This window comes from Chiloscyllium punctatum, chromosome 1 (assembly GCF_047496795.1).
Source record: "Chiloscyllium punctatum isolate Juve2018m chromosome 1, sChiPun1.3, whole genome shotgun sequence".
Classification (NCBI taxonomy): Eukaryota; Metazoa; Chordata; class Chondrichthyes; order Orectolobiformes; family Hemiscylliidae; genus Chiloscyllium; species Chiloscyllium punctatum.
In genome coordinates, this window is record NC_092739.1 from 125,765,805 (window position 1) to 125,793,603 (window position 27,799).

General features: G+C 42.9%; 2 protein-coding genes across 6 annotated transcripts in view; one reads left to right on the forward strand and one right to left on the reverse strand.

Moving 5' to 3' along the window:
• The window catches only part of malt1 (MALT paracaspase 1), a 145,453-nt gene that overhangs the window by 96,474 nt on the left and 21,180 nt on the right, over positions 1-27,799 (reverse strand). For 3 of the 5 annotated variants that reach the window (XM_072573678.1, XM_072573657.1, XM_072573639.1), the window contains exon 1: positions 7,759-8,386. The exons of 1 other annotated variant lie outside the window; for it this stretch is intronic. In XM_072573678.1, coding sequence (XP_072429779.1) covers positions 7,759-7,910 — 152 coding nt within the window. In that variant the 5' untranslated portion in view covers positions 7,911-8,386. Of the gene's footprint in view, positions 1-7,758; positions 8,387-11,882; positions 12,120-27,799 lie in introns of those variants that run through there. One more of the 5 variants, XM_072573647.1, reaches the window with a different exon arrangement.
• Positions 12,342-27,799, forward strand: part of alpk2 (alpha-kinase 2) — a 99,305-nt gene continuing 83,847 nt past the window's right edge. The window contains exon 1 of the mRNA XM_072573625.1: positions 12,342-12,583. The gene's annotated coding sequence lies outside the window, so the exon portion shown is untranslated. The remainder of the gene's footprint in view (positions 12,584-27,799) is intronic.

Genomic DNA, 27,799 nt, shown 5'->3' on the forward strand with positions numbered 1-27,799 from the left:
GAAAGGTTTTGGAAAGGATTGAGATAGGATTTATAATCTTCCAGCATGCAACAATTTAATTGGAAATAGTCAACTTGGATTCATCAAGAGCAGGATGTGTCTTACTGAGTTTTTTGAGAAAGTGATCAAGCATGTGGATGTGGGTAGGGCAGTTGATGTTGTGTATATGGACTTCAGTACAGCCTTTGATAAGATTCCACATGGTAGGGTATTGGAGAAACTGCTGGGGCATGGGATTAAAGGTGATTTAGCAGTTTGGATTAGCAACTGGCTTTCTGAAAGTGGTGGTTGATAGAAAGTATTCAACCTGGAGTCTTGTTACTAGTAGTGTTCCACAAGGAGCACTGTTGTTTGTCATTTTTATAAATGACTTGGACGTAGGCATAGGTGGATGGGTTAGTGAGTTTGCAGATGACACTAAAGTCAGTGGAGTAGTGGACAGTGTGGAAGAATGTTGCCGGTTGCAGGGAGACTTGGATACACTGCAGAATTGGACTGAAAGGTGGAAAGTTGAGTTCAATGCAGTTAATTGTGAGGTGATTCACTTTGGGAAGAATAACAGGAAGCCAGAATACTGGGTCAATGGAAAGATTTTTGTTGGCATGGATGTGCAGAGGGATCTTGGTGTCCATGTTGCCACCCAGATTGATAGTGCTGTTAAAAAGGCGTATAGTGTATTAGATTTTATTTGTAGAGGAATGGAGTTCCGGAGCTGTAATGTCATGCTGCAACAGTACAAAACGCTAGTGTGGCCTCACTTGGAGTATTGTGTGCAGTTCTGTTTGTCCCATTACAGGAAGGATGTGGAAGCATGGGAAAATGTGCAGAGGAGATTTACCAGAATGTTGCCTGGTCTGGAGCGAAGGTCTGATGAAGAAAGGCTGGGGGACTTGGATCTCTTCTCATTGGAAAGAAGAAGGCTAAGAGGGGATTTAGTTGAGACATACAAGATGATCAGAGGATTAGATAGGATGGACAGTGAAAGTATTTTTCCGAGGATGATGAAATCTGCTTGTACGAGAGAGCATAGCTGCAAACTGAGGGGTGATAGATTAAAGACAGATGTCAGAGGCAGGTTCTTTACTCAGAGTGATAACGGCATAGAATGCCCTGCCTGCCAATGTAGTTAACTCAACCACATTAAGGGCATTTAAACAGTCCTTGGATAAGTATATGGATGATGATGGGATAGTGTAGGGGGATGGGCTTAGATTTGTTGTACCAACCTGCGAACTTCGAAGGCTGAAGGGCCTGTTCTGCGCTGTAATATTCTATGTTCTAAGATGGTGCATACTACTGCCACTGCATGCCAATGGTGGAGGGAATGAGGGTTTATAATGATGAATGGGATGCCAATTAAATTATTGCTTTGATATTATTGAGCTTCTTAAGTGTTGTTGCAATGAAGGTGAAACGAATGTGTATATCACAGCAAGTATACTGTATGCATTTCCCCTCACATAACCCACAAAAAACTCCCTTTTACATCTAAAATGCATAACAAGTTATAACAATGTGATTTGCAATAAGGTCTGTAGAACCATACAATACAAAGATTATCACAGGATAAGAGAGTTTGCCCAAGTTCGTCACAGAAAAAAAAAATTCTTAGTTTTATAATTGGGCAACCATCTTTATCTTATATGCAAATGCTCTGGTGTTGAACATGATATTTCAGTGCTGGAGTCTCAGCTCTGACACCATCCCTGCTGCTCAACATCAATCACTAGAAAGGGGCACTGAGGTAGCAGCCAAGGCACAGCACTGATGTTCATGATTAGAAGGAGCAAACTATGGCAGCCTTCATTATAACGCTCAGTACCTTGTCATGGAGATTTAAATGAAACTTTAAAATATACTACAAATCAGATCTGATGAAGAGGTTTTCTTTGAACTTTCTAAAAAGTAAAGATATCACAGTGTTTTGTTGAGGCATGTTTCTTTGAATAGCGTGAACCTAATGCCTTGCTTTCATTTTATCAGCCTCCCACTGACATACCTTCCATTGTTTTCATATTTCCAGCATGAAATAATAGAAGGCTTCCCTAACTAACGAACAGTCTAAGAATCCACTAAGAATATGGTGATGGCCATCTTTGCCCAGCTGTTATAGAGTGGATAGGGATTCAGGAGATGACACACTATGGATTAACCAGTCAGAGATATCACTTGTTTCTTTGCTGGGGCTTCCCCATATTTGGTCACATGTACAGATATTCTATTAAGGACTTTCCAGTGGGGACTTTCCTGCAATTCACCATATTTAACTTCAGCATCAATCAAAAATAATTACTCCCAGAACCCTTTACTTATCTGAAATATCTTTGTATAACTATTGTAAATAAATCTAATAAGATTTATGAAATTAGTTAAAGAATGAACACATTTCCATCAGTTGAGATTTTAATTGGACATAAATATTAGGCTTGCTCATTTGTAGCTCTTGAATAGATTGTACATAATGAGTGGGACATACGGGTCACTTAATTACAAAAGAAGCTGGTGATCATACCCATTAGTTGTGGTCTTGGTTAGACATACAGCCTACACTGCTCTGCATTCAATCTCTGACATTTTATTGCCAAATATTACATTACTGTACAAGTGGTAGATGAACCTCAAAAAAATTATAGTAATTTATCTTCATTTAACTAAGCTAATCACAAATGAAAAGTGAAATTAGTCACACTACTTATAATAGCAATTTATTATTGTTTTGTTGGCATACATAGCAGCCAACTTGCAAAGAATATCATCCGATAAGCAGAAAGTGGGATGAATAACCACTGGGTTTTTGGTTGATTTGGCCAAGGTGACTAGGACTTGGGCTTAAAGGATCTCTGAACGATAGAATCTGAAATAATGCAAGTTAAAGGCTCAAGTGAATTGGTCAGAACAGCACATGTCAATTAATAAAAAAAGACCAGAGAGACTACCAACATAAAACATACGTCACTGAAACAAATTCAAGAAGTAAGGTGACATCAAGGCAATAGTTGAGCAGAATGGCACCAAAGAGTTCTGTTGAAACTAGAGTCACTGGAAATCAGGAGAAATCTATTCACATGGCTGGAGTCACATTCCAACACAAAGGAAGTTGCTTCCCCTTCCACCCTAAACCTATGTCCCCAGTTCAGGGAAAAGACCTTGCCTATTTACCCTATTTTTGTCCCTCATGATTTTATAAATCTCCAATGTTCCAGAGAAAACAGTCCCAGCATGTTCAGCTTTTCCCGATAGCTCAACTGAACTAGAACAGCCACAGAAGTACTTGGCTAGAAGAGTGGGTCAGAGGCTAACTGCTCTGTGGAGTATAACTCACCTTCTTTCTCCCTAATGACTGAACACCATCAACAAGACATGAGTCCAGATTGTGATGGAATACTCCCAGGCAAGATGGCAGTGGAGTGGGGCTCCTCACTAACATTTGTTTGCTCCGACTGCTTTCCTTTCTTCTTCTTTTCTCGCTTTTTGTTTCTTTCTTTAGTTCCTTAGAGCACAGTCATGGAGGCAGCGGCAATGGCAATGGCAGCAGCTGGCAGACACTGGTGGTTGGCCGTGAGGCCAGTGGTTGTGATCAGCGGCTTCATGGCTTCATAAATGTTCGGAGCAGTACCAGAGCAGGACTCTGCAGCAAGCCAGTTGGTGAGTACAGGTGGATCTTAGCCCAATACAGGTGAAAGCATACCGAGGGCAGGGGAGAGCGAACGCTCTTGGGGAAAACCCAGCTTGGAGTGCCTGCAGCTCTAAGAAAGCTTAAGAAAGGAGTGTAATGCTTGACTTTTTAAACTTTATTTCTTTATTTTCCGACTTTTATCCAAAGAAAAGTGGGCGGCACGATGGCACAGTGGTTAGCACTGCTGCCCCACAGTACCAGAGACCCGGGTTCAATTCCCGACTCAGGCGACTGATTGTGTGGAGTTTGCACATTCTCCCCGTGTCTGCGTGGGTTTCCTCCGGGTACTCCGGTTTCCTCCCACAGTCCAAAGATGTGCAATTCAGGTGAATTGGCCATGCTAAATTGCCCATAGTGTTCGGTAAAGGGGTAAATATAGGGGAGTGGGTGGGTTGCGCTTTGGCGGGTCGGTGTGGACTTGGTGGGCCAAAGGGCCTGTTTCCACACTGTAAGTAATCTAATCTAAAAAAAACTACAGTCCTGAACTTTTTAACTTATTTTGTTATTTTTCTACTTCTGTAACTAAGATTTTGTGCCAATGTATATTGTACCTAAGATGACATACGATGAATGGCTGAGGATCCTGGGAATGTATTCATTAGAGTTTAGAAGGTTGAGGGGAGATCTGTTAGAAATTTACAAGTTAATGCATGGCTTAGAAAGGGTGGATGCTGGGAAATTGTTTCCATCAGGAGGGAATACAATGACTCGTGGGCACAACCTTAGAATTAGAAGGGGTCAATTTAGAACAGAAATGAGGAGACATTTCTTGAGCCAGAGAGTGTGGGCCTGTGGAATTCATTCGATGGGCCGAATGGCCTTACTTCCATTCCTATTTCTTAAGGTCTTACAGTACAGTGTTTGGCAACATTGTATACTTCGCACTGTACTCTTGTCCTCTATGCTTGACTACACGTGACAATAAAACCTAAATTTAAATCTACCTGTCTCTTGTCTGCATGAGGGTAGATTTGACGATATTCAAGAAGTTTGACACAATTCTGGACAAAACTTGACAGCACCCCAACTACCTTCAGCATTCATTCCCCACACCATTGATGCACATTGGGAGGGTATACCACTTACAAGATGCAACAATTGCAGTAACCCACCAAGGCTCAACAATCACCTGATGAAGGAGCAGCGCTCTGAAAGCTGGTGCTTTCAATTAAACCTGTTGGACTATAACCTGGTGTTGTATGATTTTTAACTTTGTTCACCAAGGCTCCTTTGAGAGCACCATACAAAGTTGCAACCTCCAACAGCCAGAAGAACAAGGGTAGCAGATACATGGGAATATCACCACCAGCAAAAGTTCCCCTCCAAGTCACACACCATCTGACTTTGAACCTTTATTGCTATGATCTTATTATTGCCAAGTTAAAACCAGAGAATTCCCTCTCTAACAGCACTGAGGATACCATTATTCCCTTAAGACTACAGTGGTTTAAGAATGCAACTCACGACCTTTTCCAGGACAATTAGGAATAAATTCTGGTTTTACCAGTGGCACCCACATCAAGGGAACGTATTTAAAAAATTAACTTGCAAGAATGTACATTGGTATGAATAAAAATTCCCTGCATTTATAACTCCAAATTTATTTTCCATGATAAAGGGAAATATTAAAGGGAGACTATTCATACATTCTTAATTTTTTGCAAAATTACGCCTTTGTTCTTCTCGATAAATCTATCCTCATTGTAACTGAATCATTATGTAGAAGTTGCATTACTTTCTTTTCCCCACTTTTGTATTCTGTGATCTTACATATTGATTTTCTCAAGAGATACTGTTGTACTTTCCTCTGCATTGAACCACATCTAATCAAGTAGGCAAAAATGAGGACTGTAGATGCTGGAGACCAGAGTTTAGATCAGAGTGGTGCTGGAAAAGCACAGCAGGTCAGGCAGCATCCGAGGAGCAGGAAAATTAACATTTCAGGCAAAAACCCTTCATCAGGAAATGAAGGGCTTTTCCCTGAAACATCGACTTTCCTGCTCCTCAGATGCTGCATGACCTGCTGTGCTTTTCCAGCACCACCCATATCTCATGTGCCAACTCCACTAAACTATTCATATTCTTTGCAAACATTTGTATTCTTCCTCAATTTTTAACCAATTAGCTGAAATGAGTATTTAATATTTGACCACTTTAATATAAAGCAAAAGAGGTTCCAGCATAGATTATTGGTACATATTACCCAATCTAAAAGCATTTAATTACTTCTATTCTTTACTTTCATTTTCCAAGCAATCCTTCTGGTTAGAGCCTAATAAAATCATGCACCTTAATTTTTATCAGAAATCTACTCTGAGTCATTTTATGAAATACCTATTGGAAGTCCATATACGGTATACACAAACATGACATCCCTTTTATGATTTGTGATTGTCTTACAGCAGTCAGTTAACTTAAACAAGCACAGCAGGTCCTCATTAAATGATACAGCACAGAATAAGGCCCTCCTGTCCATCATACCTGTTCTGATTCATTGAAAGAATAATCCATTTGGTCCCTATTCCCCGGCTTTTCCCCATAGCCAATAAAGCTTTTTTACCTCTTAAAATAAGTATCAATTCTCTTTTGAAAGTAATTTTGATTCAGTTACTTGAAATCATCATTGCAGTCAGTGCCTTCCAGATCATAAAACCTTGATGCAAAACCCAAAGCAAATGACTTTCATTGTATCAATTATCTAAAGCTCTTTGGAAAACTATGCTGTGTCTTACTGATTTGCCATGCTATTCTAATTATTCATAAATTTTATCCAATTTTATTAGTTCTCTGAGCTTTAGAAGTGGACCCACAATAGGAGACAAGACTCTCAAGTGCTTTAATATCCAGATTATGTCTATGTCATCTTATCATAAATACTGAAAAGTCAGTCTGATTTTTTGAAACAAACACAGAAATTGCTGGAAAAACTCAAATGCGGAGAAAACGGAGAGCTAATGTTTTGAGTCCAGTGACCCTTCCTCAGAACAGTTCCGAAACATTAATTTTGTTTTCTCTCCACAGATGCCACAGACCTGCTGAGTTTCTCCAACAATTTCCGTTTTTATTTGTTTCAGATCTCCAGGACTCTTGGTTCTTTATATTGATACAGATGTGTTTCTATGGGATTAGAAAATGTCAAACAATCTAAGAATCACAGCAATTGCTACACAAACAGCAAGCTGATAAAGACTAGGTAATCAATTTTTGATACATTGATGGATATATATTGGCTAGGACACCAGAGTTAACTCATCTATTCTTCAAAATAGTGACATGGATATTTTACTTTCACCCAAAGGGGCAAAAGGGTTTCACTTTCACATCTCAACCAAAGACAACAACTCATACTGCATCATTTTCCCACAAGGGTCTGAGATTACAACCCCAGTATCTGCCAGACTTTTCCTGCCCCAATTAATCATCTGATGAGCAAACACACATCTTCACCTTGAAAGGTGAGAAAGTTACTCCTGGATAGTTTGTTTTCCTGATAAAGACGGTACATTTTGTCTCTTTTAGGGCATCTGCTACTTTATCAAATCTGAGAATTTGAAAATTCAGTTCGAGGCTTTGCAGATCTTCATAAATAGGCACAGGTACAGCTTAAAACCCAAAACTAGACTGTTTACCAAAATAAAACTCAGTGGCTCCTGTCACACAGTGGCAGTGTCCCTACCTCTGAGGTAGGTAGGGTCTGAGTTCAAGTTTCATCTGTTTCAGAGGTGTGTAATAACATCTTTGAATGGGCTGTTTTGAAAATATTGTTAAAATCTACCAGCAGTTTCCAGACTAAGGGAGTGGGGAGATGAAATCTATCTAGCTTCTTGCTCCTGATAAAACATTGACTGTAATCTGCAGTAGAAAAGTCAGTATATGATTTGGCTGTGATGCACATCACAGTTAATTAGCCAATAGGATTGAATAATTGATAAAATCAATACCAGAATGATAAATAACATAGGATAATGGGAAATGTCCAATATGTACTCGAATGTGACGCCGCTAAAAGTGAACAATTTACTTATTTTTGGGACGCTGCTTTATAAAGCGGAGAGCGGTACTTTTCTTGCACACACACTTACGTGAGTCTGAAGCGTTTGTCAGTTCCCACAATCTCTGCCAGTTTCCTCCATCCTCGGTTGTTGGTCTTGTCCAGCAGATCGCTTATTTTCTTCAGCGTGGGTTCCTTCAGGCTGTTGATGTTTACCGGTGTGACCTGCGTGGACTCTGCCATTGCAGCAAGTCCCGTCTACCAGCGACGCTGCTGCCGCTACTGTCATTGAACACGACAGTAGCCGCCTGCTCTTGTCGGTCTCCCCCCGCAACTCCCCTCGGGCAGGGTTCAGCCAGCAAAACACGTCTGTTCAATCTAAAGATGACCTCGATCCAGCGCCCTTTTCTTTAAAAGACAAAAAAGTGCAACGTTGAGATTGCAAACTTTGGTCTCAAAAGAAATTTGAAGGAGTTGTCCCAGATTTGTACGGAATGTTACAGGAGTCCCACTCGTGGGCTCACGGCTGTTCGACAACAGTCAGACTCCCGGTTGTAAAGCAGGAGTGCCCTCATCTGCCCCGTTTCTGTCCAACCACGGGGATAACGCGGTGGTGCACAATGAAAAGAGTGCTGTGAGAATCTTAACTGAATGCACCTTATTCCAGCCGTCTACAACACTTCCTGGTACTTGGGCGACAAACCACCGAAGCAGGAAGTAAAGGCATCTACACCCAAAAAAGATGCAAAGACCTCTGGGAAATGTGGTTCTTCATTGTTAAACTGACTCAGAAAAAGAAACGGATTTCCAAAAGAAACGCGGGGAGTTGCATTGGTTCGGCGTCTTCTGTCACCCGGACAGTTCCACCGTTATCAATGGCCCTCGAGAAGGTGACCAAACCTGAAAGTCAATGAGGTGTAGATGTCACACCGAGATTACTGTTAGGGAATGAGTTCCAGGAGTTTGACATATGTATCCCTCAATCTGGATGGTGTGTGGTAACAGCTTCTAAATAGAGTCATATAGATGTACAGCACGGAAACAGACCCTTCGGACCAACTCATCCATGCCGACCAGCTATCCCAAGCTAACCTAGTCCCATTAGCCAGCATTTGGCCCATATCTCTCTAAACCCTTCCTATTCATATACCCATCCAGATGTCATTTAATTGTTGGAATTGTACTAGTCTCCACCACTTCCTCTGGCAGCTCATTCCATCCATACACCACCCTCTGCATGAAAAGGTTTCCCCTTATGTCTCTTTTATATCTTTCTCCTCTCACCCTAAACCTATACCCTCTAGTTCTGGATTTCCACATCCCAGAGAAGAGACTTTGTCTATTTATCCTATCTGTGCCCCTCATGATTTTATAAACCTCGTTATGGTCACCTGTCAGCCTCCAGCGCTCCAGGGAAAACAGCACCAGCCTATTAAATGACTCCCTATAGCTCAAATCCTCCAACCCTGGCAACATCCTTGTAAGTCTTTTCTGAACCCTTTCAAGTTTCACAACATCCTTCTGAAAGGATAGAGACCAGAATTGCATGCAATATTCCAAAAGTGGCCTAACCAATGTCCTGTACAGCCGCAACATGACCTCCCAAATCCTGTACTCAACAAAGGAAAGCATACCAAACACCTTCGTCACTAGGCGAACGTGAAGACTGCAGATGCTGGAGATCAGAGTCAAGATTAGAGTGGTGCTGGAAAAGCACAGCAGGTCGGGCAGCATCCAAGGAGCAGGAAAATCGATATTTTGGGCAAAAGCCGTTCATCAGGAATGAGGCTGAGACCCTCCGGGGTGGAGAGATAAGTGTGGGGGGTGGGGCTGGGGAGGAAGTAACTAAGAGTGCAATAGGTGGATGGAGGTAGGGATAAAGGATGACACCTCTCTAATCTTGACCTTCTTCACTATCCTACCTATCTGCAACTCCACTTTCAAGGAGCTATGAACCTGCACTCCAAGGTCTCTTTGTTCAGCAACACTCCCTAGGACCTTATCATTAAGTGTATAAGTCCTGCTAAGATTTGCTTTCCCAAAATGCAGTACCTCGTATTTATCTAAATTAAACTCCATCTGCTACTTTTTAGCCTGTTGGCCCATCTGATCAAGATCCCATTAATTGCCACATTACCAAAAAGATGTGGATGCTTTGGAGAGGGTGCAGAGAAGGTTCATCAAGACCTGGATTAGAGTGGCACTGGAAAAGTACAGCAGGTCAGGCAGCATCCAAGGAAAAGGAAAATTGATGTTTCAGGCAAAAACCCTTCATCAGGAATGGAGGCGAGGAGCCTTCAGGGTGGAGAGATAAATGGGAGGGTGGTGTCGGCTGGGGACAATGTAGCCAAAAGTACAATAGGTGAATGAGGGTAGGGATGGAGGGGATAGGTCAGAGAGGAGGGTGGGGGAAGGTAGCAAAGAGTACAATGGGTGGATGGGGGTGGGGATGAAGGTGATAGGTCAGAGAGAGAGAGAGAGACTCACTGAGATTCTTGTGGAGAGAGGAGGAGAACTTCTTCAAGGTAGGCATCCTTGCAAAAGGATTCGCAGTAGGGTTACAATCAACCAGGCAAAAGTGAGGACTGCAGATGCTGGAAACCAGAATCTAGATTAGAGTGGTGCTGGAAAAGCACAGCAGGTCAGGCAGCATCCGAGGACCAGGTTGTCTGGTATGGAGGACGCTAGCTATGAAGGGAAGTTGGGTAGATTAGCTTTATTTTCATTAGAAAGATGAAGATTGAGAGGGGCCTGATTGAGGTCCACAAAATCATGAGAGGCATACATAAGATGAATAGCAAAAAGCTTTTTCCCAGAGTGTGGGATTCAATTACTAGGAGTTATGAGTTCAAAGTGAGAGGGAAGAAGTTTAAGGGAGATATGCATGGAAAGTTATTTATGCAGAGGGTGGTGGGTGCCTGGAACACATTGTCAGTGGAGGTGGGAGGGGCAGGTACAATAGCATCATTTAAGATGTAACTAGACAGATACATGAATGGGCAGGGAGCAGAAGGATACTGATCCTTAGAAAATAGGTGATAGGTTTAGATAGAGGATCTGGTTCGGTACAGGCTTGGAGGGCCAAAGTCGTGGAGGGTCCAGTCCTGTGCTGTAATTTTCTTTGTTCTTTGTTCGGTAATACCAAACACCGAAACATTCCAATGCCACATGCACTTCCAACTCAGAAGAGAAACTTCTTGAAAAGTTACTCAAGAAACAAATGTGGATGTTCAGATTCTTGAAGAAAGAGAGATCAACACAAGAGGACATGTGAGAGCATAGTTCCTTGAAGGCAGTCACAGGTAGAAGGGTAGCAAAGAAGGCATTGAGTACAGGAGTTGGGAGATCATGTTGCAGCTGTGCAGGATATTTGTTAGGAATACTGTGTTGAATTCTGGTCTCCCTCCTATAGGAAAGATGTTGCTAAACTTGAAAGGGAGCAGAAAAGATTTACAAGGATATTGCTGAGATTGGAGGGTTTGAGCTATAGGGAGAGGCTGAATGGGCTGGGGTTGTTTTCTCTGCAGTGTGGGAGGTTGAGGGGTGACCTTATAGAGATTTATAAAATCATGAGGGGCATGGATAGGGTGAATAGTCAAATTTTGTTTTAACTAAGGTAGGGGAGTCCAGAACTAGAGGGCATAGGTTTAAGGTGAGAAGGGAAAGATTTAAAAGGGACTGAAGGGGTAACTTTCTCATGCTGAGGGTGATGCTTGTATAAAATGAGCTGCCAGAGGAAGTGTTGGAGGCTAGTACAATTACAACTTTTAAAAAGGCATCTGGATGGGTATATGAATAGGAAGGGTTTAGAGGAATATGGGACAAGTGCTGGCAAATGGCATTAGATTAATTTCGGATATCTGGTTGGCATGGATGAGTTGGACTGAAGGGTCTGTTTCTGTATTGTACAGGCTGTATGACTCTGTGAGAGATTTTGATCTCATTGCTTGTCTAAGTATAGCCTGTTCTGTCAAATAGGGTATGGACTCTTTTAACCACATAGTTCGAGGCTGTGAAATCTCCAAGTGTTTGTAATGTGGGCTACACCAAAGAACACATTTGTGTTTTGGCGCCAAATATCGAGGTCCACTCCATTCCATAAAGTGGTCACCAGACGACTGACACCCATCCATTTGGAGAGACGCTATATGAAAAAGACCTTTCTGAAGCAAAGGAAGAATTAATGGTAAGGTCAGCTATTGACAATCTCCTTACTTCGCAATTAGAGTGCTTGAGAGGTGACTACTCCGATAAAGTTAAAAATCCCCAGTGCACCACCGGTTCCTCCACATCATGGTTCCTCCGATAGACTGGGAAGAGCGCGACCTGAGAAGAGTAAGAAAAACAGAGAAACTGACAGGTCTGTGGAGACAAAGCAAAGGGCTTTTGCCCGAAACGTCGATTTCGCTGCTCCTCGGATGCTGCCTGAACTGCTGTGCTCCTCCAGCACCACTAATCCACAATCTGGTTTCCAGCATCTGCAGTCATTGTTTTTACAAAGACAAAGCAATGGCAAGGCTTCGGCTCCAGCGACCCTTCTTCAGATTTCCAGCATCCGCACTGATTGGCTTTATTTTAGAGAGAATAGTAATAATCATTAGCCGTAGCTCGGTCGAACTCATCAAGGCATCTTCGATTCTGGACCTGAAAGGTGGTGGGGGTGGGGGTGCAGGGGAAAGGTGGTGGAACCTGAAACTTGTTCCTTCTCCCTCCCCGCTTGACTTTGCCCAGGTTTTCCAATGTTCCTGTGCCTCTATATGATCATTCCCAGAGCGCGTGTGCACAGTCTCCATTACAGTTCGAGGATGTAAGATACAAAAATAGATCAAATGGACTTCAGTAAATCAGTGTGAGATCAAACACGGCCGGTTATCTTCCTTTTCATCGCTCTCAATGTTAAGTAACATATAAATAAGGTATGTACAGAGCCTCTGGTCACTTTTTTTCGGGCAGGGGGCTGGTAGTTTGCCGGCAACTGGGCTTTTCAATATCTTTAATGTTACACATCTAACCCAATGTCTGTTTAAACCCATGGTGGAATAACATTCATTGTATGATCTCCAAATCGCGCCGTATTTTTGTCGATATGTAGATTGTTTGGATTTGGCAGATATTGTAATGTATAAAATATTGGATTCCTGTCAGGCTGGTTTTATCTTGTGATTTCAGGGTTGGGAGAGAAAACTTCTTTGGAGGGGTTAGACGTGGGCTGTGATTGCAAAGCTTTAAATGTATTGTAGAAATATCAGGGTTACTAACATCTACTTTTCAGATCATTTTACGATTTTAAAGTTTGAAATAAACTCTATCAAGGTGGTTTCAGTATGCGTATCATAGAGGTCTCATCCATCTGCAGCTCTCAAAAATAATCATTGAACTATTTTAATCCCATTTCCAGCATTTGGCCCAAAAATTTGTGTACTCTGGCATCACATCATAGAAACAGAAACCAGGAGTAGGAGGAGCCCGTTCGACCCCTTGAGCCTGCTGAAGGCTGATGAAGGGCTTTTGCTCGAAATGTCGATTCTCCTGATGCTCAGATGCTGCCTGACCTGCTGTGCTTTTCCAGCATCATACTCTCGACTCTGATCTCTAGAATCTGTTGTCCTCACTTTCTCCTACGGAATAATAAAACTAGAATGGCAGACTTCACCCCCTCCAACCTCTCACCCTCACAATGCACAGCCCATCACTCTCTCTGCTCCAATCCCAACCTCAACATCAAACCAGCGCACATGGTGTGTGTGGGGGGGGGGGGTGCAGTGATGGTTTGGTGCACTGACCTCTACATTGCTGAAGCCAGGTGCCAACTCGAAGACACCTCCTTCTACTGTCCCCTCGACCATGACCTCACCTACAATCACCAAACCATCATCTCCCAGACCAAACATAACCTCATCTTCTCAGGGGATCTCTTACCCACAGCCTCCAACCTCATAATTTGAGAACCCCACACCGCCCGGTTCTATTTCCTACCCAAGATCCACAAGCCTGACTTCCCTGGCCATCCCATTGTCTCAGCCTGCTGCTACCCCACCAAATTCATCTCCACATACTGTCCTATCCCCCCAGTCCAGGAACTTCCTACATACTTTTGGAACAACACCCATGCCCTCCACCTCCTCCAAAATTTCCACTTCCCTGGCCCCAACACCTCATCTTCAATGTGGATGACCAATTTCTCTACACCTCCATCTGCCATGACCAGGGCCTCCAAGCTCTCCATTTCTTCCTCACCCAATGTCCCACCAGTACCCTTCTACTGACACTCCAATTCGTTTGGCTGAACTGGTCCTCACTCTCAACAATTTCTCCTTTAAATCCTCCCACATCCTCCAGACAAAAAGGATACTTGGAACAGTCCATCTTTCGTGTTATACCAGCACCATTCCCCACCTTTTCCTCTGCGGAATTGATGACTGCATCGTCACCACCTTATGCTCCCACGACGAGGTTGAGCAGTTCATCAATTTCACCAACACATTCCACCTTGACCTTAAATTCACCTGGACCATCTCAGACACCTCCCTCCCCTTCCTGGACTTCTCCATCCCAATCAACGATGACTGACTCAACACTGACATTGTCTACAAACCCACCAACCCCCATAGCTACCTGGATTACACCTCCTCCCTCCCTGCCCCCTGCAAAAATGCTATCCCTTATTACCAATTCCTCTGCCTCTGCTGCATCTGCTCCCAGAAGGACCAGTTCAACTCCAGAACACACCAGATGGCCTCCTTCTTTAAAGACTGCAATTTCCCTCCCACGTGGTTGATGATACCCTCCAGTGTATCTCATCCACTTCTTGCACCTGCACCCTCAAACCCCACCCTCCAACCACAACTAGGACAGAACCCCCCGGTACTCACTTTCCACCCACCAACTTCCGTATACATCGCATCATCATCCGCCATTTCCACCACCTACAAACAGACTCCACCATCAGAGATATATTTCCCTCCCCACCCCTATCCGCTTTCCGTAAAGACCGTTCCCTCCACGAATATCTTGTCAGGTCCACGCTCCGCAACAACTCACCCTCCCCTCCCGGCACCTTCCCCTGCCACTGCAGGAATTGCAAAGCCTGCACCCACACCTCCCCCTCATCTCTGTCCAAGGCCCCAAAGGAGCCTTACACATCCATCAAAATTTCACCTGCACTTCCACACATCATTTACTGCATCCGTTGCTCCCGATGTGGTCTCCTCTGCATTGGGGAGACAGGATGCCTACTCGCAGAGCACTTCAGTGAATATCTCCAGGACATCACCAACTAACCTCACCGCCCCATGGCCAAACACTTCAACTCCCCCTCCCACTCTGCTGAGGACAGGCAGGTCCTGGGCCTCCTCCATTGCCACTTCCTTACCACCCAATGCTTGGAGGAAGAACACCTCATCTTCCACCTCAGGACCCTCCAACCCCATGGCATCAATGTGGACTTCACCAGTTTCCTCATTTCCCCTCCCCCCACCTTACCCCAGTTCCAAAACTCACAGCTCAGCACTGTCCCCATGACCTGTCCTACCTGCCAATCTCCCTTCCCACCTATCTGCTCCATCCTCCCCTCTGACCTATCGCCATTACCCCCCACCTCCATCCACTTATTGTGCTCTCAGCTATCTTCCCCCTAGCCTCACCACCCACCTCTTCCCATTTATCTCTCCACCCCGGGGTTCCCAGCCTCATTCCTGATGAAGTGCTTTTGCCCGAAACATCAATTTTCCTGCTTCTCGGATAGTGCCTGACCTGCTGTGCTTTTCCACACCACACTCTCGACTGTAAATATGCTCAAGCCTGGTTCAATTGAAGCATTCTCAAGGGCATTGGACGATTATTTAAATGGGCAAAAGGTAGGAGAATAGCACTAATTCAAAATACTCATTCAGAGAGTTGACACAGATGCAATGGGTTGAATGGCCTCCTTCTGCTCTGCAACAATTCTGTACTTTTCTGCAAATGCTCAATCACACAACATTTAGAATAAGCTACCAGTCAATAAATTGTTTTTAAAAAAACTTATTACATACTGATAAGCATAAAGAAACTCATCAGGAGCTACATATTACTGATTTGCATGCATACTGTACATATTTTGTGCCATTGCATTACCTATACCATTCAAGATGCAACTTGCCCAGCATAGGTCGAGAGGCCAATATTATTCTGCTATCTAGACTCCTTTCAGTTAAACTTGAAGCTTAGTCAATGGATAGAATTACACAAGTACAGATTTTCATTCACTTATGTCAAATGGTGGTTACACATTCAATCATTTATATAGCGCTAAAAATGATCTGACAAAAACATAATAGTTGAACAAGCAAGACTGCTCAGGGATCTCTTAAAAATCACAATGCAGTTATACTAGTTGAAACAAAACTGATATGAATGAGTCTGAATCCAAAAGATGAAGTGCATTAGTCATGTTAAATTCACACTCAACTTACACCGCAGAGTTCAATCAGAATGAAACCAAAGTTACCTGTGGCAGGACAACTGTCTGTTATTATACTGTTAATTGAAGTCATTAATTGAAGACCAGTTTCATACTTGAGGTTTTGTTAAACACCTAGTTATTAATGCGATGATTTGTGAAGCCAAAATGCTAAAGATACTCAGCTGGCACCATCTATGGAAAGAGGAAGTGTGAATGTTTCAAGTCTGTGAATTTTAGTTGGAAATTATTTTCTTTTCTTTCCCCTTCTCTCTTTCCTGGCTCCTACACTTGATCAAAATCTGTTACATTCTGTGTTATATCTCAGTTTGAACAAAAGGTCACAGGCTTGAAGCATCAGCCAGGTTTTTCTCTCCACAGAAACTTCCTGTCCTGCTGAGTAATTTTCTGTTGTATTTCAGATTGCCAGTGTTGTGAACCAGACCAGACCCCCTCAAAATATATTAAGAAGGTAGCCTTGACCCTAAATTTTTCTCATTTTAAAGGTAGCTGTCAGATGCTGTTTTTCAGATTGGTCAAACATTAAGCAAAACAGAATTTATTCAAGCACCACAGTCAGAATACAACAAAAGAAAGGAGAATGCAGAATAACTTAATTACTTTGGAAAACTTAACAGAATGATGGACACAGTAACTATTACTAATTAACTGTACCAATGTATTAACATCCCATAAACACACTCTTGGAGGGAAATTCAGAAATGGATTCGAGAACTGTATGCAAGATGATCTAGGAGGAATGAACATCAAAAGACAATTCAGACAGAGCAAGTATAACAGTCTGTAACAGCAGGAGACATTCACTGCCTTCTAATCCTGCTGAAACCCCAACAACAACTGCCGCAAGCAAACTAAAGGTCCTGCATCTGCAAGAGCTTGACCACACCCACTCAGGCTGCTTCTATTGTTCCAACTTTAAAAAAAGACAAGGCTTCACAAGTTGTTTATCCTCTCATAGACTTCTTGGCACCTGTCCCCCAATCTCTCTCTCTCAAAAAAAGGACAAAACACAACTCAATGTCACAGTATCATCACACTAGCAACTGTCACAATTTGCCATTTCACTGATAAAGAAACAACCTTCAACAATTGCAGGGCTTGATCAATTGCACCTTTCAGTCTGAGGCCGTGCAATTAATGTGCACAGGAACCAAAGTCAGAATTAAACGTGTAAATAAGATAAAAGGTTGAAAAAGATTATAGTAGGGTGGAACGATGTCATAGGATATTAAGTCATGGGCAAGAGTTTCCAAGGCAAGGGACTTGGGTGAGATCCCTGAGGTCAGGATCATGTGGTGTGCAGACTGAATAAGGATAGGATGACATTTTTATTGATCAAGCCACAGAAGAACTGTTTCCATTATGACAAAAACAGTTAAATTGTGATTAAAAACATCACAGAGAAATTGACTGTAATGCAGGTCTTTCCAAGAGTTTAACAGAGCAGGAAGATGATTTCTTTCAGCTGATAAATTTTATATAAGTTTTAGTTACTAATTTTAGTGTTTCTCATTGAAAAGAGTAAATGAAATGGCTGATTGGTATCAAGGAATCTCAGAATTAACTTGTGCTGGTCAGCACAATATGGTCAGACAACTACGTCTGCCACATTAGCTGGTCCAGTCTGGTTCCATCATATCTTTAAGTTTAAATGTCAAAAGGGGGAGGAGTTGAAAGCAGTATTGACTATGTTGCACAAAGGGACAGCAACTTCATACATGATCTCTGCAGACAGGTGCTTGCTTCTCAGCTTCGCTTCAGCATTTCCAACAATTTGAATGGCAGCAGAAATAGGTGTTTTATTGTGTCTTGCTCCAAATGATCCTCTCACAAACATTTTAGCCTGTTATGTAGTAGAGTTCAAGGTGTTAGCGTGTGAGCATTCATAAGAGACTCTCTGTTCTTAGTGTGTCTCCTGAGATGATCTTGAAGCAGCCATGTGTTCTATTATGGGCCTTTGAATGATCATATGTACCTATACCAGTCAGCAGACTGTTTAGCAATTGTCCTCACATTTTTTAGAATGTTTGCTGTATAATGTCTGTGGAAATGATTGTCACTTATACAGCATCCATACTTACAGCATTAGGCTTGGTACATTAGTGCTGCATAGTTGAAGAAGGGCTTAAATTGATAATGTGAACAAAACTTATCTCAATCAAAAATATGAATTAATTGGTTTTAATAAATTTACACCAAAGATGTACCACAGATTTTGTACTGATATGAGAGCAAGATTACCTGTGCAGGACAATTGAGTGTCATCACACTGTGTCCTGAAGACTGGCTTTAATGCTGGGGTTTTGAAAAGCATAATTGTTATCAATGCTCCACCAATAACCACTCTTTATTTGTGCTATGAATAAGCAGGTGCAAATTGCTAAACTTTATAATTTACAATCAACCAACTACAGTTCTACAATCAAAATATTAGCAAAGTGAGGAAAGTTGTCATTGATAGTACTGTCAAATGGCACTTACCCAGCAGTAGGCATCTTTCCAATGATCAGTTTTGGTGCTGCCCATGCCATTTGGTTCCAGATAGCATTACATTCTTGGTCCATCAAAAGATCTGCTTTCCAGTAACAAGGCCAGAGTGGCTGTCCTTGATCAAATGCAGCATCAACAAGCCTCAATAAAGTGAATGGAAATTAGCAAGCAAACTCTCCAATGGTTGGAGTCATACCTCATTCAAAGAAAAACAGTTGAAGTTGGTGGAGGCCAATCACCTCAGAGCCAGAATGTCACCACAGCAGTTCCTCAGGGTAGTGTCCTTGGCCAACTATCTTCAGCAACTTCATCAATGATCCTGTCTTCATATTGAAGTCAGAGGTGGGGATGTTTGCTACTGATTGCATGATGTTCAACACCATTCACAACAACTCATACTGAAAATCTGTCACGTCTGCATGCAGCAAGATCTGAACAACATTCAGTCTTTGTCTTGTAAGTGTCAAGTGACATTAGTGCCATACAATTGACTGGCAACTGCCAGAGGACAGTTTAATTAGGAATATATTCTGTTCTTTGTGGCAATGAGTTTGATTCTTGCAGACTTTTGTTGTCTGCCCAGTGCCGGGCTTAAGGATATGCCCTTAAGAAGAGTCCAATGAAAGAGCTGCTTTCTGAGATAGCATCATACCAGAATGGAAATGTTAACTGTCTCCATCAATGTTGCCAGGCCTATTGAGTTTCTACTGCATTCTCTTTGTGTCAAATTTCTAGCATCTGCAGTACTTTGCCATGATTAAGGATGTCTCCTTAGTGCTGGAGTGAAACTTGGAGTGGATGGGAGGGACCAGTTGTTAGCATCCACATTGGTACTAATGACATTGATAAGGTTTGAATGAATGTTAACAGGCGGACTGAAACTGAAATACAGAACATCAAAGGATTACTACCTGAGCCAGGGGTAAAATGGTATAAGGTAAGTCAAACAGCTCAAAGATGGAGTGGGAGGAATGGGTTTCAGTTCATGGGGCATTGGCACAGGATGGATTTCACTTGAACTGGGACCAGCATCCTAGAAAATTGAATGACTCAGGGTAACTAAATTGAGAGTGGGATGTTCTGAAGAGGATTATATATGCTGGGAAAGCAAAATGATATAGCTCCATTGCAAGACAGCTACTTAGGCATTGATACCCAGAAGGAAGAGGTAGCGTATAAAAACATGAAAAAAACAAATAAGGCCAAGGCCATGTTCGCTCTAAAACAATGCGGTGGCCCGGAGGTACCTGCAAGGTTCTGTACAAGGTGATCAGTGCAATTGGCTTGTTGAAGCATTGACTTCTGGTTTTGAAAGTCACTGCCGCACATGGATTATGGAGATCTGTGCACCAAAACAAAAATTTCTGAAGGAGAGAGCTGAAGAGATAATGGAGGCTTTAGTGGTGATCTTTCAGGAATTACTGGAGTCAGGGAGGGTCCCAGAGAACTGGAAAATCGCTACTGTAATTCTCCTGCTTAAGAAGGGAGTAAGGCAAAAGATGGGAAATTATATGCTGATGTGCCTGACCTGAGTTGTTGGTAAGATTTTGGAGTCCATTGTGAAGGATGAGATTTCTGAATACTTGGAGGTAGATGATAAAATAGGGCAAAGTCAGCATGGTTTCATCAAGGGGAGGTCATGCCTGACGAATGTTAGAGCTAGAGAAGGTAACAAGTAGGTTAGACCAAGGAGAGCCAATGGATGTTATCTGTCTGGACTTCCAAAAAGCTTTTGATAAGGTACTGCTGAGTAAGATAAAGGCCTGTGGTGTTAGAGGCAAGGTCTGAGCATGGATAGATGATTGGCTGTCTGGCAAGAGAGTGGGAATAAAAGGGTCCTTTTCAGGATGGAAGCCAGTGACTAATGGTGTTCCACAAGGGTCAGTGTTAGGACCACAACTTTTCACTTTATACATCAATGATCTGGATGAAGGAACTGAAGGCATTCTGGCTAATTTAGCAGATGTTACAAAGATAGATGGAGGGGCAGGTAGTATTGAGGAGGTGACGAGGCTGCAGAAGGATTTAGAGTTGAGAGTGGGATGCTGGAAAGGCACAGTAGGTCAGGTAGCATCTGAGGAGCAGGCAAATCGACATTTCGTCAAGAGCCCTTCATCAGGAATGAGGCTGATTGAGGGTTTCCTTTCAAGAGCCCTTTCAAGTATTTAGACAGGTTAGGAGAATGGGCAAAGAAGTGCTGATGAAATAAAATGTGGGAATGTGTGAAGAATAGAGGCATGGACTATTTTCTAAATAGGGAGAAAATTCAGAAATCTGAAGTGCAAAGAGACTTGGCAGCCCCTTCCAGGTTTCTCTTCAGGTAGACTTGCAAGTTGAGTTGGTAGTTAGGAAAGCTATAGTGGGGAAGTTGTGAAACTTGAAGATGTTCAGAAAAGATTTACAAGAATGTTGTGAGTGTTGGAGAGTTTGAGCTATAGGGAGAGACTGAATAGGCTGGGGCTATTTTCCCTGGAGCATCAGAGGCTGAGGGGTGACCTTATAGAGGGTTATAAAATCATGAGGGGCATGGATGGGGTCTTTTCCCCAGGGTGGGGTAGTCCAAAACTGGACGACATAGGTTTGAAGTGAGAGGGGCAAGATTTAAAAGGGACCCAAGGGGCAACTTTCTCGTGCATAGGGTGGTGCATGCATGGAATGAGCTGCCAGAGGAAGTGGTGGAGATTGGTACAATTACAACATTTAAAAGACATCTGGATGGGTATACGAATAGGAAGGGGTTAGAGGGATTTTGGCCAAATGCTGGCAAGTGGGACTAAATTAATTTAGGATATCTGGTCAGCATGGATGACTTGGACTGAAGGGTCTGTTTCCATGCTGTACAGCTGTACGATTCAATGATACTGTAATGGCCAGAAAATCATACCTATCCATTACTTAGGATGCTAATTCATTTATTTTGGCCCAAGAACTATGTGCACTTAAATCAAGAACAATTTTTCCCTTTTGTTGTTACCATTTATTGTCCCTTTAACCAATATTCTCTCTGATTAGACCATAAGACATAGGAGCAGAAAACAGGCCATTTAGCCCATTGAGTCTGCTCTGCTATTCAATCATGGCTGATTGGTTCTTCAACCCCATTCTCCTGCTTTCCTCCCATAACCTTTGATCTCCTTAGCAATCAAGAACTTGTCTGTCTCTGTTTTAAATATATTCAATGAGCTGGCTTCCACAGCCTTCCATGGTAATGAATTCCACAGATTCACCAGTTTCTGGCTGAAGCAGTTTCTCCTCATCTCCATTCTAAAGGGTCTTCATTTTGCTTTAAGGCTAGTTTCTCCTGCTAATGGAAACATCTTCCCAAAGGCCACTCTGTCCAGGCCATTCAGTATTCTGTAAGTTTCAATCAGAACCCCCTTCCCTTGTAAACTTCATCCAATATAGTCCCAGAGTCCTCAAACGTTCCTTAAATGTTAAGCCTTTCATTCCTGCAATCATTCTTGTGTACCTCCTCTCCCCCCACCTTACCCCAGTTCCAACCTTCTAGCTCAGCACCATCCTCATGATCTGTCCCACCTGTCAATCTTCCTTCCCACCTATCCACTCCACCCTCTCTCCGACCTATCACTTTACCCCTTCCTCCATCCACCTATTGCTCTCTTAACTACCTCTCCCCAGCCCCATCTCCTCCCATTTATCTCTCCACCCCTGAGGCTTCCAGCCTCATTCCTGATGATGCGCGCCTGCCCTAAACATCGATTTTCCTATTCCTCGGATGTTGCCTGACCTGCTGTGCTTTTCCAGCACCACTCTAATCTTGACTTAAACTCCAGCATCTGCAAGTCCTCACTTTCGCCAAGTGAATAACTGTGTCTATGACAAAAGTTGACCGGTGTGATTCAGACCTTTGAATGATAGAGATAACCTGAAGTAATTTTGTGAAAATGAAAGATGTATTAATAATAAAACACTCATGTATTAAACAAGGAAGAAACACATCAGAAACCTGGATAATAAAGATTTATGGAAGAAAGTAAATGTTTTTGATTGTGAATGCCAAGATATATGCAAAAAATTCCATTTTATTTATTCATTCATAGGATGTTGGTTTCACTAGCTGGACCAGCACTTATTGTCCATCTTTAGTTGCCCTTGAGTAAGCTGCCTTCTTGAATCTATTTGTCTATTTGTCCACAATGCCATTAGGGAGGGAGTTCCAGTATTTTGACATAATCATCATAAAGAAATGGTAATATTTTTCCAGTTCAGGATGATGAGTGGCTTGGGGAAACCATTCCTATGTATCTATCCATTTCAACTATAAAATAAAGGAAGAGGTACATGAAATTTTAAGAGAAAATAAAATTCTAAAATAATAAAAGAAAGAAAATATCAATATTTCAACCATTTGATCAGAGCTGAGAAATACTGCAGAAACTTCTTTGAAAAGGCAAAGAGGAGGGCGAAAGCAATGAGAATAGAGAGGTGAAGTGATAGAGAAGCTTAGGGAATGATTACGGCTAGAGAGCTGTTGGCTTAACCAAAAGTACAGGAGCAATAGAAATTGGGGGATTTGAAGAGGCCATCATTGGAGGAACTCAGGAGTTTCCAAAGGTTATCGACTTCCTCCCTCAACGAGTGTCACAATGTTGAGCTTTAGCATTTGATGTCACCTTTTTACCGCTCCCTGCGATTCTGGAGGGTATGCAGTTGATTTGAATTGTTTTATTCCTAAGCCATCCTTTTCTTCCTTCAAATGTTTTGGTGTGATGTTTGACACTTGAGGTGACTGTTGGATTGGTTGGATCTCTATTGGTAGTCCATATCTTGTAAACAATTTGAGTAATTCCTCGATAATCCTTTTAGCTGTGATATTGCGTAATGAGATAGCCTCTGGAAGTCCAGTCGATACATCCATCATTGTTAACAAATACTAATTTCCACTTTTTGTTTGAGGTAGGGGACCTACACAATCAATTAAGACCGTTGTAAAAGATTCCTCAAATGCTGGAATAGGTATTAAAGGTGCAGGTTTTATTACAGCCTGTGGTTTTCCAATTACCTGACATGTATGGCAAAATTCAACTACATCATTGTGCCGTCCAAGCCAGTAGAAATGTTTATATTTTAGCCTGTGGTTTCCTCACTCCTAAATGACCTCCAAGTGGTAGCTCATGTGCCACTTGCAGCACATCCTTTCTATGCCCCACTGGCAAGACAATTTGATGAATTTCTGCCCATATCTCATCTGCTTGAATATGTGATGGTCTCCATTTCCTCATTAAGACATCATTTTTCAGGTAGTCGTAATTTGGAGGTACCAGTGTTGAACTGGGGTGTACAAAGTTAAAAAAAAAATCACACAACACCAGGTTAAAGTCCAACAGGCTTATTTGGAAGCACTAGCTTTCACAGCACTGCTCCTTCATCGGGCGGTTGTCATTATTCAGGTAATAACACTCAGGGCTCCATTCAGATTCCTTCTCTGTATATGCCTTTGATACAACTGTTTTAAATTTTCATCTTTCTGCTGTAACACAATGAGATTTACAGAGCTAAAGATTATCTATTTGCTCCTGTTTTATCTCAACTATCTGATCCAACAAAGTCTCTGCTAAGGCCACTTCAGCTTCCTTATCTATACCCTTTGATCTCACTGGTGTTTCAACTGTGTGACTCTGTGACCTTGTTACTACACAATCAGGTAAGATTCCAGGATAAAAATCCTGCATTGCTTCAGTTGCCTGAGTCTCTACTGGCTTTTCAAGCACAGTAGGTGGCTCGCCTACCCGTGAATCAGCTATATCATTTGCAAGGAGAAAGTGAGGACTGCAGATGCTGGAGATCAGAGCTGAAAATGTGTTGCTGGAAAAGCGCAGCAGGTCAGGCAGCATCCAAGGAGCAGGAGAATCGATGTTTCGGGCATGAGCCCTTCTTCAGGAATGAGGAAAGTGTGTCCAGCAGGCTAAGATAAAAGGAAGGGAGGAGGGACTTGGGGGAGGGGTGTTGGAAATGTGATAGGTGGAAAGAGGTTAAGGTGAGGGTGATAGGCCGGAGTGGGAGTGGGGGCGGAGAGGTCAGGAAGAAGATTGCAGGTTAGGAAGGTGGTGCTGAGTTCGAGGGTTGGGACTGAGACAAGGTGGGGGGAGTCACGGAGGGAGTGGTCTTTTCAGAACACTTCTGGAGGCTTCAGACCACTCCCTCCGTGACTCCCTCGTCAGGTCCACACCCCCCATCAACCCAACCTCCACTCCTGGCACCTTCCCCTACAACCGCAAGAAATGAAAAACTTGCGCCCACACCTCCCCCCTTACTTCCCTCCAAGGCCCCAAGGGATCCTTCCATATCTGCCACAAATTCACCTGCACCTCCACACACATCATTTACTGCATCCGCTGCACCCGATGTGGCCTCCTCTTTATTGGGGAGACAGGCCGCCTACTTGCGGAACGTTTCAGAGAACACCTCTGGGACACCCGGACCAACCAACCCAACCACCTCGCGGCTCAACACTTCAACTCCCCCTCCCACTCCACCAAGGACATGCAGGTCCTTGGACTCCTCCATCGCCAGACCATAGCAACATGATGGCTGGAGGAAGAGTGCCTCATCGTCCACCTCGGAACCCTCCAACCACAAGGGATGAACTCAGACTTCTCCAGTTTCCCCATTTCCCCTCCCCCCACCTTGTCTCAGTCCCAACCCTCGAACTCAGCACCACCTTCCTAACCTGCAATCTTCTTCCTGACCTCTCCGGCCCCACCCCACTCCGGCCTATCACCCTCACCTTAACCTCCTTCCACCTATCGCATTTCCAACGCCCCTCCCTCAAGTCCCTCCTCCCTACCTTTTATCTTATCATTTGCAAGGACAACTTATATTCCTGGAGCTGAGAGTTTGTCCTGTACTCCTACCACAACCTTTCCACTCTTTTCTGGACTCTCTAGCCTCACTTTATATAATTGAGTGCTTTTTGTCTCTCCATGAATTCCCATTACCAGTACCTTTTCTGGCATTAGTCCTTCAGGAGTACATATCTCCTCATCCTTTAGCATTACAGACTGAGAGCATCCTGTGTCCCTTAATATTATAATCTCTTTACCTGCTACTCTTGGCCTATGTGAATAAACTTTACCTTTGCAGGTATGTTTTCTAAACAGATCCGGCACTTTCTCCTTAACTAACCTCCTCTGATGTAGCTTTCTAGCTTCTCCTGTGCTTTCTACTCCCATTCCAATAAAACTCCTGACTTGTCCTCTTTTCCTACATCTGTCTTTTTCCTAGCCCACAAACACTGTGATTTCATGTGGCCTACTTTATTTCTTTGAAAACACCAGAGCTTTTTACCTTCTTTATCCCCTTCAAGGGTTTCCTTTTTACCCTGTGGTGAGTTATCCTTATGATCTTCACCGAGATCTACCTTTCCCTCTCCATATGAGGATTTCTCTTTGTCCCAATTTCTATCCCTCATGGACTAATATTGATTCTGGAAGCCAAACCATGTTTTATGGACCAATTCATAATCATCAGCCACTTCAGCTGCTAACCTTGCCATTTTAACTCTCTGCTCTTCCACATAAGTTTGCCCTACTTCCTCATTCCTGATGAAGGGCTTTTGCCGAAACGTCGATTTTCCTGCTCCTCGAATGCTGCCTAACCTACTGTGTTTTTCCAGCACCACTCTAATCTTCACTACTTCCTCATTAAGCTTACCTTCAGCCTTCATCTCAATCCTGTTAAGCTGACTTTCCTTTCTAAGAATAATTTTCTGAAATTCAAAGTCTCTCTCTTTTTCTTTCTCTTCTGCTAAAGCCTTTGTTCTTTTTCTTTCTCTTCTGATTTTAATCGTAACTCAAACTGTTTCATTTCTGCTTCCAACTGAAGCTTCTTCATCTGCAATTGAAATTTAGCTATCTCTACAGATCCTGCTGGGGTTTCCAGCAAATGTAAATGCTGAGCTACTGCTGCAATCGTCTCATTTTTCCTCACCTGAGGAGGTAACTTCAACCCCAGCTTGTCTACTAATTCCCACAGCTTGGTCATATTTGCCTTTTGTAAAATCCCCACTTCTTCCACTTCCAGAACCTCCTTGATGACTGAAAGAGCCATTGCTATCTGAGCGCTGTTTAAACCAACCAAATCAACACCTGAAGTAAAAGACACTAATATCTACCACTCATAGAACATAGAACATAGAACAATACAGCACAGAACAGGCCCTTCGGCCCACGATGTTGTGCCGAACTTCTATCCTAGATTAAGCACCCATCCATGTACCTATCCAAATGCCGCTTAAAGGTCGCCAATGAATCTGACTCTACCACTCCCTCGGGCAGCGCATTCCATGCCCCCACCACTCTCTGGGTAAAGAACCCACCCCTGACATCTCCCCTATACCTTCCACCCTTCACCTTAAATTTATGTCCCCTTGTAACACTATGTTGTACCCAGGGAAAAAGTTTCTGACTGTCTACTCTATCTATTCCTCTGATCATCTTATAAACCTCTATCAAGTCACCCCTCATCCTTCGCCGTTCCAATGAGAAAAGGCCGAGAACTCTCAACCTATCCTCGTACGACCTACTCTCCATTCCAGGCAACATCCTGGTAAATCTTCTCTGCACCCTCTCCAAAGCTTCCACATCTTTCCTAAAGTGAGGCGACCAGAACTGCACACAGTACTCCAAATGTGGCCTAACCAAAGTCCTGTACAGCTGCAACATCACCTCACGACTCTTGAATTCAATCCCTCTGCTAATGAACGATAATACTCCATAGGCCTTCTTACAAACTCTATCCACCTGAGTGGCAACCTTCAAAGATCTATGTACATAGACCCCAAGATCCCTCTGTTTCTCCACCTGACCAAGAACCCTACCATTAACCCTGTATTCCACATTCTTATTTGTTCTTCCAAAATGGACAACCTCACACTTGGCAGGGTTGAACTCCATCTGCCACTCCTCAGCCCAGCTCTGCATCATATCTAAGTCCCTCTGCAGCCGACAACAGCCCTCCTCACTGTCCACAACTCCACCTATCTTTGTATCATCTGCAAATTTACTGACCCACCCTTCGACTCCCTCATCTAAGTCATTAATAAAAATTACAAACAGCAGAGGACCCAGAACTGATCCCTGCGGAACTCCACTTGTAACTGGACTCCATGCTGAATATTTACCATCTACCACCACTCTCTGACTTCGACTGGTTAGCCAGT